Here is a 15,333-nt window from a genome sequence, read left to right as displayed (position 1 = left end):
CAAATGTTCATTGTAATTTTTATATTTCTCCCGTTGCTTTATTTTGGTTGGACGTTTCGAAGAACATAATGAAAACCTTGAAAGAACGGTACATTTTCCTCTATAAATAAAGGGAAGGTAACCATTACAATTCCAACACTAACCAATCATAGGAAGGCTTACGTTAGCCTAATCATTAGTAGTTGACGAGTGTTTGACAGTAGGTTGTCAATCGTACTCCGGCCAACATATGAGCAACGCGAGAAGTTCTTGACTAGAGAATGTTGTAGCTGCGCTGTAGAGTGAACTTCTGAAATACAAGCCACCATTGAACCACAATTGTGTGTGTCTACTGAATTCAACTCGCTGAATTAACTGATCTGATTCCCCTTGGTTACACGCTAAGGCTCATCTAACACAGGAGTAGTTTCATATTTGTTCAAGTACAGGTATTGGGGTTTAAATTTATAAGTTTGTTTATTGATTCTGTCAATTATTACGATCTGTAAGAGCGGTGGTAACCTTAGTTTCGTTGTAGCTTTTTAACAATTCGCCTAAGCTGTTCAAAAGATCTTTAAAAACCTTTTATTTGTCTTTCTCTGTGTTGTCACACCAGGCGTTAGAATTATGTGTCTTATCATATTCGTTACTAAGGCGGAAATAATTAAAAAAAAAAAAAAGAGAAAGAGAGTAAGATGGTGTCTTTATTGCGTAGCTACCCCCCTATCCAGCAGTAAAACTGAATGACAGTGAGATTAAAAACCTCACTTTTCTTGTTATCTGGCAATACTGCTGACTCTTTCTAGCTGAATATTTCTTTGTCAAACCAAATTTTAAAGCCAATAAAATTTTGTCGGTAATGTTCATGAGAGGTGGCTTAAATAACCGCCCCACACCAGACAGGGTGGGTCCTCTTCGAACAAACTTGTTTTCATCAGCTCCCATAAACCGTTATAAAACTGCAAAAAATGTGTGCATTTGCACAGGACTCGCCGAATCGAAAAACATTCCCGATGGTATTTGGATCTCTACGCAGCAGAATAAATGAATGATGCCAGCATTTGATTGGTGCAAACACAATTGACATAATCACATCGGTCCTCTGATAAACAATTCATTCTACACTTTTTGGCGTCCTCAACTGAGCAAGGAAAAATGGCCACCAATTCGAAACAACCTCTTAAATTTTCAAAGTTCTTGAAATCGAAATGGCTCACTGAAGCGAAGGATTATGAGCTGAAGAAGCCGACGATTGTGGTGAACATTTCCAACAGTGATGCAATCATTTCGGGTCCGCCGCCTCGCAAGGTTTTAAAGCCGAGAAAATCGACAATTCTACAAGGTAACGCACTTACGAAAATTCCTAACTAGTTATGCCACGCAAGAAACGAGTGGCGATAAATCTTGTCCCTATAAAAGAATATGTTTTAACTCCACACATAAGATTTGTTGCTTTCCTTACGCCAATATTAGTACGAGTTCAATGAATCAGTCACATCACGAAAACGCTGGCTCCTTCCCGTTGTTTACCAGCAGATTAGAAGACCGTAGAAACAAGATCAAGATTGATGTGACAAGCGGTCAAGTAAATCACACCGCAAACTAGATTTGTAGATAACCCTAGTTGGATTTCATTGTTAAAACGCTTTTCAGAAAATAGTAACAATATGCATTGCTCTTCCAAACTGACCTGTGCGTGCATCTAATGTTGCATTATAATATCACTGCTTAAAAACAATGCACAGGTCATCAAGGTCAGTGGAATCATTCCACTGACCTTGAGTAGACCATTTTCATTGTCAATACAACCACTGACTGCCTTTGCGATACTAAGTTATGGGAAGCGAGATTTTGCAGAGGCAGAGGGTCGTAAGACAGAGATAGGAAAAAGGAAAAAAGTTAACACTGGACCAGAACGGCCTAACTTGGCGAAAGAGACCGAAAACCAGAGATAACTTGCTTAAATAGGCAAATGAGGTCTCTAGAGTCTCGAATAACATTGTATCTAATACCATGAGGTGTTACAAGGATACCAGCGTTTTGCGCAGGCTAAATCCGGGGTTAATTTGACAATGAAAATAGTAGACCATTCTCACTGTCAATACAACCACTGACTACCTTTGCTACTAAGCTATGGGAAGCGAGATTTTGCCACCGACTTCCGGTCTAAAACAATCGAACCGGGAAAACAAAAGAGAAATCTAAACAAGAATTAAATGATACTCTCTCCAAAACTCATAAAATAAATCCTGAATTCCCCTTTACAAGACTAGAACACATAAACTACTAAGAAAAAGCGAGAGAAAAACCCCGCAAACTCGTTCTTGACGCGACACAGATTTGCTACTGGGACTGCCACAGAAGGATCCCTCTCAGCCGCTGAAGTGCTGTCAGCCAAAGCAGGAGTAGCGAGGGACATCCTCATGACATTTCCTGTTTGCATGTAGGCAGTCTGGAGGGATTTCCATCCGGCATGCCAAAATCACGAAAATTGTTACACGAAGAAGAGTTATAAAAGACATACGCGGGGGAACATAAGCATTGTAGGAACGGCCCCTAAACGTACCATTAAATGGAAGAAAAAATTCTTACACTTTAACGCCTTCTGAAACATAACGAAAAATTTTTGCAGCCTTAGGGTAGTCTTTAAGAACTACTTCCCAGTGAAGATTTTATGGCATTCACTGTTCATGTCATTATATCAAGTGTGGCGTCCCTCAAGGCTCCATTCGTAGCCCTCTTATTTTCCTAATTTAAATTAATGATATGTGTGACGTGTCAAAGGTTTTAGACTTCATTCTTTTTGCTGGTGACACTTACATCTTCTTTTTTCACAAAAATGTAAATGTTATTGAAAAATTTTGAATGATGAATTACCTAACTTAACAGACTGGTGCCAAGCCAATAAGCTTTCTATAAACTTTAAAAAATCTACTTTTATGGTTTTTAGACCCAGGCAAAAAAGGCAAACACTTGACACCAATCTAAAGGTTAGTCGATGTGCCATTGAACGAGTAAATGAAACTATTTTTTAATTAAGGTGTCATTCTTGATGAAAATTTAACTTGGAAACCACACATTGCTAATGTGGCTAGAAAACTGTCAAAATCAATTGGCATAATTTATAAAACAAGTTTTTGCCCTCCCACCTCCTCTTTATGCACATTGTATTCATCTTAGCTTATCCTTATCTTGTTTACTGCATATCAGTATGCAGGGGATTTGACCTATCCTCCTTATTTAAATCGCATTTTTTTACTTCAGGAAAAGGTTTTAAGAATCATACCAAGAAGCGCCTTCAATGCTCATAGTGAACCTATATTTAAGCAACTTAAAATTCTAAAACTACATGATATTTACCGATTTCAAATTGGAAAGTTTATGTTTCTTTTCAAAAAAAGGCCTCCTTCCTGATGCATTCAAAGAAATGTTTTTGCTCACAAGTCACATTCATCGTTACAATACTAGACATTGCAATTCCTTTTACTTATTTCCCTGTAGAACGAATATCAGACAGTTTGCAATAAGTTTTCAACTGGACCTAAACTGTAAATATTTCCTTTAATTCAGAATGCTGAGAGTATTTCTGTTTAAATCTTAATTAAGATCATTTATCTTGTAACGATGGGCAAGAAAAAATAAATAAATAAATAAATAAACTGAAAATGAAACGGAAGAGGGCACACTGACAGGTTTCCAGCGACAAAGTTGTAAGGCTTCCGAAAGCGTAACATTGATGGAGAGGCAAAAGCTAGGCCCCGAGTTACCATATCCACGGAAGGAAGGGGTCCGGCCCAGCTAGTGGGTTTACCCTCCCAATCGCACCAAACGACTTGGCGATGGCAGTGCTAAAGACTTTTAAGTTTGTTCGCAAAAGACCTGAGGGGCGTGACCTTGGATGAAAAAGATGAAAAAATAAAAGAAAAGGGGAATGACTAACCCTACAACGGTATACCCCAAACAATGGAAAACATAAGAAAAAAGATGGAGGGTAACACCCACCAGCCCGGCCGGACCAGGAACCCGTCCTGAGACAGGTTGTAGGGCATGGTTTAGATTTCCCTTCTGGTCACGGTAAGGAACGGGAGGAGAAAAGGAACACAAGCCACTACAAAAAAGAAACGAACGACACGATATTGAGTTGTATGAAACATAGTAATAACGCCAAAAAACAACAACTTTCCTTTACCTAGAATAACTAAGGTAAACGAGAGCCTATAATGATCTTAGGCTACTTACAATGTTCGGCTAAAAAAAGATTTAAATTTTGACGTGATGCTGAACTCTTTAAAGAAGACCCTGAATAGTTGGCAATGTGGGACGAGAGGAGGAGAGACCCTGGGAACGAGGTTACCAAAACCGTCCTCGTTTAAATCTAGATATAAATTTAGAGACGAATTATCCGTGTTAAACAAGTTATCTGTCTGAAGACGTGCTTATGAAAGAATCAACCGAAGACGAATTTTTCCCCAGTGTAATTTGTCTCGACTTTGAATTTATATCTGGACGAATTATCCGTCTGAGACGGATAACTCGTCTCCAGGATAAATTCGGCCAATGATGCGTTCGATTGGTCATCGACTGCATTGATTCCTCACTGATATCATTGTGTGGCTGCAAATGAAACTTTTTCACCTCAGTAGTATTATAATAGAATGTGAAAAAACCAAACAAATTGAACGTCACATGTACCACATGCTATTTTAGCTCTATTAGTTCAACAGAGCAATTCTACTAAAGCGTTCATACCACCGTAATCACAACACCAGCTCGGAAAGACCCGTTTGCACCTACAGCACGAGTACAAAGAGAAGGACTGTGTTTCCCGCTGACAAACAGCCACCGCCGTATTAAAATCACTCACCATTTAGACGCTTCTTGTGAATTCGACCTATTTTTGAAAGACCGTTTCGTTCGTGTACAACTGTTTTGTTGGACAACTAAGACTTCGACTTGGATAACCAGGACTGTACAAGGCGTATCATTCTCACTCGGAGGAAAGTATTTCTTGATTTCTTGACTTTTTTCACCGATTTTTATTCTCCCGTTTAGATTTTACCACAAAAATGTTTGCTTTCCTATGCAACAAATCTTTAACGTGCAGGCCTGCGAGTTGAGCTGGTTCGTTGACATGGCAACCTGATGAAGGAGTTTGCATTTGTAATTTCCAAGGGCAAGACTCTTGAACACTATGGGATGAAGAAACGCGATGAATGTTATTCTGTCTATATCTCTATTGCATTTCATTACGAGTTTCTGCTTTCTATTTATTCTACGAATAATATCTCAGCTTTTCATTAGTATCATTTTAAATATTGTGACCGGTTATTTCCATTTTCACTTAGCTTTTTGCAGCTCCTAAAGGAGGTTAGTTTTGTCTAATCAAAATATTGGGCAATAAAATGATCCTTTTTAGCTGTCCGATCAGCCTTGCATTTGGTTTCTCGTTTTATTCAATACTACTGATCCTGATTCGGTTTCACTCTGCTGTTCAGAATCGTTTTCTATAAGTACAATGAAACCTTTATTAAGCGGTCACCCTCGGGGAATTGCTAGCTGATCACAGAATATACAAGAGGACAAACACAATGAAAATGCCACTTCATTCCACATTTGTTAACTTAATGTACAGTTTATGAACAATAGCGCACACAAAATCACTTACTCGGTTAAAAACTGCAACGATAAAACGGGTATGACAAAGGAGAATGTGTCATAAAACAGACTAACAAAACATTTACATTGAACAGTTCAAGGCAGTCTCAAGGCAGGCTATTCGTCACTACATTTAAGTGGTTTTCATTCACAAAGTGACCGTTTAAAGAGGATCAAGGCTTGGCCATGGCTTAATAGATGGTGACCTCTTGATAGAGGTCGAGAACTAGTTTTTGGGACGTTTAATTGAGGGTGACCGCTTGATACGGTTCCGTTTTATACAGACCCAATACAGGTTCGACTGTACTTTGTTTCCACAGGTGTGAGCATCATAAGTGCCAAGTCCCTCATCTTGATCAAACTCCCGGATGGAACCAATATTGGCGGCATGATCCATGACGAAGGCTGGCACCACTTGTCGGTCCTAAACCCGACTTACCCTCGGGATGTCCCGCTGTACAAGTCACCACAGTTTGACGTGGGGACAGTTGAGTTTGATCCCTATAAAGTGACCGGATCTGAGCAGCCAAGCCAGGGAGGTGGGGTCAAGAAGTACAACATAAAAGTTAACGTGTGGTTCAGTCCAGGAAAGACACACTGTGGACTCCACAATCACCACACAAACCCAGAGATGCTGGAGGTTCACACCCAGATCTATGGAACAGGAAGAATGCAGAAGTTCCACGCCAATGATTTTACGACTATGTATGAAGATGTGATAATGGCGCCAGGCTTTACCCATGAACCGTTTACCGGAGTCAAAGAAAATGGCGATCTGTTCTATGGATGGCATTAGTATTACTGCGATAATGATTGCATCTGGATGGCAATCGAACATCACCCAGCTTAACTCTGTAACGTAGCTTCAGAAACCAACTTTAAGGACAGTGTCCCAATTTGATTCTGCGCTTTTGTTCTGCGCATCTTGGGCTTCTTAAGGACGGTGCCTACTTAATAACTAGTAATAATCAAAGATTAGGGATGCGTTCGTTGATCTCGATCCCAGGCTCTTTGCCAAGTTGCATGGTGATGATGTCATCCGCCCCTGCAAAGTCTGTGGGGGATGCCAGATAAGCGTCCCAAGATCCATTCGTTGATCGATCGACTGTTCCATGCAATCTCGACTCCAATTTGTATTAGGAGTGCGTTCTTTCTACGTTCAAGGCAAAAATACAACGAACATTTTTGCATGGTTTAATGTCACTATGCGTGAAAAGCAAATCTAAGGAAACCTTGTTGAAATTCAAAACAAAATTGAACCAAGCATTTTCAGAGATAATCAAGCTTCAGTTTGAAAAAGAACCAATACTTTGTTATGTAAAAGCTTTTTTAGAATTAATTTTGCTTAACATCTCTGAAAAATGCGTGGCTACCCCTAATTTTCTGTTTTGGATGCTTGAAGTCCTTACTAAGATCTACTTTTCCCGCATAATCATAAACTGTGCAAAAATCCCTCTATATTAGATTAGGCACTGTCTTTTTGGGTTTAGAAGCTGATATTTATGATAAGAGCGGATTGAAGGGCGACATTAATATATCTGTAAGAACTTATTAGCATTCAGAAGCCATCTAGCCAAAGTTCGTCAACATGCGAAAATTCATATCACCACTTATGTTTGGAATTGTTGGGAGCTGGTATAACCTATCATATAAAACAGCAAGACAGGCAGTATTTTGCACTTTAGCACGTCACATTACGTCAACAGTAAATAAAACGGGAGTCTCCATGAGCGAATTAATTTATGCATTTATTGTATTAAGAGGGTCTGCGTGAGGGTGCTGGAGTTGAAATTAATTATAAAGTTATTTGTCAACGTTCATGATCAGCTAAAACTTCAGCCATTTTCAGGAGCTACAATTTAGTTATGCCGAATCTCAGTTAACTTTTACTTTTGCGGTTTTGTTTCGTTTCAACGTTGTCCATCTAATTTGCCGAACAGCGCCGAGTATCATCCAAAGATTTCCGATGAACTTTCAAGTGATTCCAGTGTTTTTCGAACCTTTACGAACGCCGTTTATCATCTACTGACGACTTTACGACTTCTAGAAACAACTTCACGTGAGGAGCTCGGAGCCATCTTTGTTGGCAACTTATTCTCCAGGCATAAACTACACAGTTATTTGCAAAATATTCGCAAGTAAATTCCCACTATACTCAGGTTAAGTTTAAACATCTCCTCAGCTAACAGTCTTCCTAACGCTTCTCAGTTATCGGTTAAAGAAACCCCCATTTCTTTGGTAACTGTTAAGATTTGGCCAGTAATTCTCAGCTATCAGTCACCCCTATGCAGATCTTCCTCTATTAATCCACGTATTGTCTTTGGTAAAATGATCTGAACAATACAAGTTTCTGTTGTTGCGTACATATACCTCATGGTAACAGACTAAGTAAACAGGACCTGGTGAGATATTTTCTCTGTGGTAAATTTTAGACCTCCTGGTCCTCGATACCCTTAACTGTAATTTTGCTATTTTAGTATCAGGATGAGAAGAATAGAAATGTTCCGTCTTCTCTCAATAGTATTGTAACTGTAGTACCAGTATTGTATATATGTTTTTTCAAGCTATCCTTGCTTGATACGCAAAAGAGTAGTAAAGATTAAGTTTTAATCAAATGTTAATTTAATTAGAACAAGTGAAGTTACTTGAGTCAAACAAGATAGTGCATTGACCTATTTTGAACTACTTTGGAAACTGAAATATTTTAATAACGAAGCTTTAAAGAGTGACATTTCTAGCATTCTCAAAGCACGGGACAGTGTAAAGTTGATTTTTCAAGTCTTCTTTACATACAATAACTAAGTCGCAAAACACGTGCTTGTCATTTTTTCTCAGAGGAGTTTCATGGGTATGAAAATTACATGGACCAAGAAATTGATTTCAATTTATGAAATTGATATATTACTTGTAATATGGTAATTTGTGATACGAACTAGAATCTCTTTAAGGGCTTGTCTTAGATTATAAGCGGTATGACCCGGCCACCGACGTGCAGGCTTGCAATCTGGTTGGGTAAACGTGGGCCTTGCAATGTTCGATATCCCCTGGGAGCTGTGTGAGGTAAAATGCTGAACGCACAAACTCCAGCTAGTAAGGAATAACTCTCTTAAAATTTTATCTGTTACATGGTTATGGTTATACTAAAGTAGTCAGACAACTCGCTCTAGGCTTTAATCTACCGTTATTGTTGTGTAACCGATTAATCTAAGAGACAGCTGAATAGTCGTAAGTGTACGAATATACAAGGCTTCCGAAAACTGAGGCGGGCTCGAGGAGTACTCTTACTCAAATCGATTCATGTTAGTTTTCAGTGCAAACCGGCCCAATGTTTCTTAATATTGCAAAGTTTTCAACGTTTTAGCTTTCAATCTGATCAAAATAGATTTTCTTAGTAACGAAAATTCGTATTTGTAAAATGACTTTTCGGGCCTACAATATTTTCAGGAGTTTTGAGAAACGCACACCAAGGCTTGGTTACTCAAGGCTAATTAACTCCAATTTGGGATTTGGGTTAGGTTAGGTGTTTGTTTTTATGTTTAAAAGAGCTGTGGTTGTTTCTCTTTTTGTTTGCTTTGTTTTTTTGTTTTTTTTTCAATCTTACAGTTTCAGTCTTAGTAGAAGCAAGCGAGCGACTCAGCAGGCAAGCAAAAAAGGTAGCAAGTAAGGGGGTGTTTATATGATACCGGGACGGCCACCGGGACGTGTTTCAACCTGTACGAGTTTATGTCCGTTCGTTGTTGTGCCTCTGTTTTTGTTCAGAAATCTCACATCGCAAATCGCGATTCTCCTTTCGGCACGAAACCGATTAGACGCGGCATGAAGCCAGATTATTAGTCTCTGACCAGAATAAAGTCATTCCGTTACCATGACAACACCCACCTTAATGGAGCAATTAGTGTAGCGTATACAAGCGTAACTTTTATAAGCTTGTGTAATAAAATATTACTAAGCCATTGCTGTTCGTTTTCTCATTGGATACCACTCGGGTGCCGGGTTTATAATGTTTCATTAAGAGTCGAAAAGGAACTAACTTCACCCTAGGAATTTTTGTTGGGCGTAACAAAAACAAAAAAAGAAAGAAAGAAAGAAAGAAATCTCGACGTCGAAGTTCTCGGGAGGGGCGCGTAGAGTGGACAAAAAAGTGGTGCTATGAATTTAGCCAAATAAGGGAAAATGAAATCTTTACGCCACACTTTTCTGTTCTTGTTCAAATTTGACTTCAAAAATATCAGCCCCAATAAATTTGAAGCTGGAGTTTAGAAAATTGCGGCGCATACGAAAGAGAACATAGCTTGTTACTGGCATTCAGATGAGACCAACAATATTTTCTCTTGCATTTATTATTTGCGCGGGGGTGGGGTGAGGGGCGAGGTTTGGTTGACTATCCTTTATCCGTATAATTCTGATGACATTACCAATTACATTCTCTGAGCGTCTCTTATCTATGACAAATTATCGCTATCGACAAACTCAATGGACCATTTTTCTTTTTATAAGACTGATATCCCTGCCGCACGAATGGACCATGTTAATTGGTATTTCTTGTATTAAACTGGATCTAGCTTACAATGGAGGCTCTTGCGGTGGGATTATATTTAGAAAATATTTGCAAGTGAAAAGATTCCCCGCTCAATCCTCGTGTGTCAGCTAATTCCAGTTCAATATATATGGAGGACTACGAAAACGGTCTATTGCGATTTGACATTTCTTTTGACTGAAAAAATTAATTTAGGTCGTTTTATTTGCACAATGATTTACCTCGCATTTTTTATTTTGCCAATTAGTTTAAAGTTCCTGCGCTCAATTCAAACGACAGCTGTTGCTTACTCCGAAAAGGAAAGCCTGGAAGCGGCAAGCATGCAACCAAAACTCTCCAACAAGACATATGACATCCATCAAACTTGTACAGGGAGGGAGGGGGGAGGGTATTAATTCTCATTACATTCCGAGGGGTCCATTAACATGCAATGAGGAGATATGTGAAATATTCCTCCGTGCCGCACCCGAAGGAAGTATATTACATATCCCTGAGGGAGTCAGTAACAAGCTTTTTTCTCCACCAAAATATTTGTTTTCCGGTGTAAGTAACATTCCATGTTTGTCACAAATTGCAAACACATCAGATTGCTGAAATAAGATGGCTGAAAAGGCATCAGAGTAAGACACGTGATGTCATTAGATTTTAAACGTGTTTTGCACGTGATACCATCAGAGTGTAACAGTGTTTTGCACGTGATGCCATCAGACTGTAAACATGTTTTGCTGACTGTTTCAAATTTGCATTATGCACTTCACTTCGCTGTGAACGGACTGACAGAAAGTACAAAATGTACGAGACAGTATTCATCGTCTTGTGGTGGTTCATCATTGCCATGATAGCTCGACGAATGGAGTTTCAATATTCTCAAGCTTGAAGTGCATGTTTCGATCTCCATCAAATTCCATGTACTTTGTTTAAGATTTTACCCGTTCGTTGTACAGCTAAACTTAATTTGTTGGCAAGGATGTAACATGTTTCTCCATCTTTACAGCGAAGCACTTTAGTTCAGAATACAAACTTCAATCATAATATTTCAACTGGTGTTTTACTCAGTCTGCAGCCAAGCTGAGAGCAAGCTCTCTATTAGAGTCAACCGGGAGAAGATTGGGCCAATCTGTCGCTGCTGACCTAATAGAGATATTGCTCGCAGGCTACTCAGACTAACTCTATATTCGGAAATTGATCCTATCTGAAAATTTGTTTATACACACGTGATTATTGTTAACCCTGCTGGTAAGGTTATCAGTCTTGTAACAGGCGCTTTGTAAATAAATATCGACAAAAGGTTAGACGTTTCGGTACGATTTGCAGCGAAGCGACATGTGGTGACGTTTAAACTACCGCTCTCTGGACTTGATTATGAGGAGTGCTTTGTGAACGATATGCTAGGCCTAGGGAAAAGGGACTGTCGAAAGCAAAACACTAGAAATGGAAGACATTAGGAACCAAAACTAGAAAATGAAACATTCGCTACTCGATCAACTAAAAACAAAGCATTTTGAAATTTAAAAACGAATTGAATACCTAGAGGTTGAAATTAAAACCACAACAACCTCTTTGCTGAGCTTGTTGTAATTAAGATAATGAATAACTGTTTTTCTTCTTCCTTGAGCAGTGGAATACAAATTGTTTAAATTAGCTGTGAATTAATCGAAATTAAACAGATTGAGTCATAAGATCCTCTGCTCATTTGAAGTTTCTATTTTTGTTCTGAGATAATGTGACAATCATCGATCTGAAATAACAATGACTTTTAAAACACACTTTCCTCAGTATAATCTTTCAATTTGCCTTAGGTTCTGATAGTGGTCACAGCTTAAGTTGAAAGCGATCTTTCATACAGGTGCTTAGCAATAAGGTAACAGTAAACGCTTGGTCTGGAATTAGGTCATTCCTTGGTAGCAGTTTAAGGTAAATTTTGTAAAGTGATCAAATTTATTGCGTACACACTTTGATGCCAATATCCCTAAATTTTCAATCCGGTTCTACCCAGCCTTTGTAGTTCGTAACAGGCGTCGGCTGTGGTGATCTGATTTTGTCAAATACATTGGAAGATAATAATTATCTTTAAATCGGGTAACGTGTAAATTATTTGTCTCGAACTTCTTCGTTGCAGAATCATTCAGAAATCTTCAAGAAGGATCAGTTTGGAACAGCAGTGGTAAGTCATTACCTGTCAGTGCTAGATATGATACTCAGAGCTTAAAAGGTTGTTACTTTACACATAAAAATTAAAGCGAATTTAACTTATTACAAGGGAAATTTGAACGTTTCAGGATAGTCATCTACCTTGGGCACCTAGCGGTTTAATTCGGTGGATATCTTTCTAGGAAATTCGGAATATATGATTGTAAAGAAAATCTAAAATGTCCGCCCGAAAGTTCCTACCACTCTAACATTAATTCTTTCGTTTTCGAAGGGTTATTAAAATAGTTTGTCCTTAGAAATGCAAAATCAGGTCAGCGAGCATTTTAGTAAAGCCAATAACATCTCGTAAATTTGGGAAATAAGATTCGACTCCTTAAAATTATATGCAGCTTGAATTTTCAGCCAAAGCATTCGAACAGATAAAAAACAAAACGAACAGGAGAAAGGAGAGACAATATTTTAAGTATTTTGCTTTTAATTTTTTTTTTGTTGTGACCCTGTGTAGTAGTGGCAACAGTTTTGTTTCTTTAACATTTGGTGTTTAGGAGTAACTTGATAGTTATCGCTGCTGGTTGAGTTTGAAATTGCAATTGTTTATCGCGTTTTCAACTTCCGTAGAACTTTAGGTATCTTAAAGTCTACCCAAATGAACTCCGCGATCAGTTCGGCTCTACTTTATTTTGTGCCGGATAATCAGTGATATATGCGTTGGCTATGTTTTTTATGTATTTTTCGTCGGTAAAACACGTTTTATAATATTTTTATAGCGTCTAAACTCGTTGCTTAAAGTAGATAACAGTTTACACTTAAAATATGTTTTGCGATGCCGAGTGTTCCACACAATGGAACTGCGTAATCGTTTTTAGTTTCGAAATATAAGAATACAATCTTTTTGGTGTTAACGGGAAATATTGTGAGAAATATTTACTTTTCAGTTCGAAACTAATATGCATGGAAACAAAACTTAGGTATTGTGTTTCAATGATGGCTTATGCTGGTACAAGATGGCGAATTTTCTTGAGTTGAAGGGTTTGTGCGTAAACATAACTCAGCCTTAGTGTTTTGGTGTATTTTTTGTTCAGAAAATTAGAGGGTTTGTGTATGCTCGTTAACTAAACGCCAGAAGAGATTTAGTATAACCCTTCAAATCGCTAAAAAGTCATATTTTTTAGTCAGAAGGTCGTCGAGTTTAGTTTGAAACTGCAATTTGTTGAGTATTCCGTCTCCAGGCTCTTCAAAAACGGCGGAACGGAGAAGGCCGAACTTCGAGTTCGTCATTAGGTACTTTGTAAAATTAAACTATTTATTTGGAAAGAAATGTAAACGGACTTGTCTGGAGAGTGTACGCTAGGAGACGAAAAAAGTTAAGGCAGATTTTCTATGCACCAATACCAGCGTAGTAGAATTTCCCTTGTACCTGAAATCTGTCAGTCAAGTATTGAATTTTGCTTTTCTCCAACTTGAGTGTCCCAAAACGAAATCAATCATGTTAATTAAAATGATCAGGCAAAATATGTTAAAACTTTTAAATTTCACTTTCGGTACAGAATCCCACACAGATGCTCAATTTAACATCCTCTTTTACCTGAAGCTTATTTCGGGGAAATTTGAAAAGCATTTCGCGCCGTTGTCTTGCGATTTCTCAGAAGCTGTCATTCTATTTTCATATTATCTCTTAGAGTCCCGCTCAGTTTCTAGAGAAAAATCGGTCTCTTTCCTCACGATAGCGCTTTACTCCCAAGTTATTGAAAAAGGTGAACGCGTGAAGGAAGACCCGAAACAACGTTACAGAACAACAAGCGCTGCCTGGGAGCAACTTGCGCTGGTATACTACCGCTACTGTACAAAGCCATATTCATTCTAAGTTTCTACAACAACTTAGTTCAGATGCCTGTTAAGAAAACCAGTCATTTATAACAAGAAATTTGTGCATCTGCAGTAAACTTTTAGTATAATGCAGGTATCTTAGGCCATAAAGAGCTCATTAAGAAAACAAATATTCTGTTAAGAATAGGAGAATATTTAACTTTTAGACATTAAAATGTCTGAAAGCTTGATTGAGTTTTTCACTCTGCTAATTTAAGTCTATAAAGTTTACTATCTATATAGACCTCTCAAGCTGCAATGATGGAGTTCACTAGAATGATACATCATAACTTACAGTTGAACCAGGTCAAGCGTACCCCACTAGACTCTATTAATGGATCGATTATTGAAAATTGAACCCATTAGTCGTTTCAAAAAAGCATTCATTTATTCATTGTTAGCGCGGATCAATGTCCAAATTAAAATTGGTAGAACAAAGATCCGCGCTAACAGTAAAAGCAATAGCCTGTAAAATTCAAACTACAGTACATTTGAAACAGCTCGTTTGTTCAAACTGTTCCTGCATGTTGTTGACACATTCATGTAATTCGTTATGCAAATTTGGTCATGGCAAGAGCACAAAGTCAAGCGCTTGCAAATGAGTCGGGTTGAAAAATTTGTCCTTCATGTGTAGCATTACCCACCTTGTAGCATGAAAAAGTTTGGTATATATTATTATTTCACCAGACTGTCCATTATACCGCGACGAATAGCGCAACACATGTGCTGCCATTGTCGAAGGTCAACTGAAATGAACATCTTTCACTGTGAGTTCGCATACTTTTCGCTAACTTAATTTGCATATACCTCAAAAAGAGAACCGTTTATTATGATAAAACGCTTCCAGTCCTTTTTCATTTTTGTTTTTGAATAACTCAGTAGCGGAAAAAACGCAAGTGTACAAACGTAAAATGTCCATTTAGTGATCATTAGTGAGTTTAAACTTACGCGACAGGACCCACTTACACCGTGCCTGGTTTGAAATGGCGAATTTTCTTTCTGACAGTACGCGTTGACCGCTGTAAATCACGAGAAATCTGCTTTTTGGAAAATCCAGTTATATAAATCAAGAATTGCCGCTCTGAATATATTGAGAGGGTCTTTCCCGCGGGCTTTCTGGTTTTCTGGTTTCATGCATTGTTCGT

The 15,333-nt window shown here is 38.3% G+C and overlaps 1 protein-coding gene across 1 annotated transcript; it reads left to right on the top strand.

Annotated features, from left to right (window-relative positions):
- Positions 1–1,108: 1,108 nt before the first annotated feature.
- Positions 1,109–8,895, top strand: LOC146482066 (uncharacterized). The gene is made up of 2 exons (XM_085108179.1): positions 1,109–1,321; positions 5,955–8,895. The coding sequence occupies exons 1-2, from the start codon at positions 1,135–1,137 to the stop codon at positions 6,428–6,430; spliced, it is 663 nt and encodes a 220-aa protein (XP_084964305.1). The 5' UTR covers positions 1,109–1,134; the 3' UTR covers positions 6,431–8,895.
- The last annotated feature ends 6,438 nt before the right edge of the window (positions 8,896–15,333 follow it).

Source organism: Pavona decussata, unplaced genomic scaffold (genome assembly GCF_977016875.1).
Source record: "Pavona decussata unplaced genomic scaffold, jaPavDecu1.1 SCAFFOLD_48, whole genome shotgun sequence".
Taxonomy (NCBI): domain Eukaryota; kingdom Metazoa; phylum Cnidaria; class Anthozoa; order Scleractinia; family Agariciidae; genus Pavona; species Pavona decussata.
The sequence above is the reverse complement of the archived record's forward strand: the minus strand, read 5'-3'. Positions and strand labels throughout refer to the sequence as shown.

What these genes read in the sequence shown, in the direction of transcription:
- LOC146482066 (XM_085108179.1), top strand. Translation starts at nt 1,135, where the DNA reads ATGGCCACCAATTCGAAACAACCTCTTAAATTTTCAAAGTTCTTGAAA. An exon ending in AAAATCGACAATTCTACAAG is followed by an intron (nt 1,322 to 5,954) that starts GTAACGCACTTA and finishes TTGTTTCCACAG; the next exon opens with GTGTGAGCATCATAAGTGCC.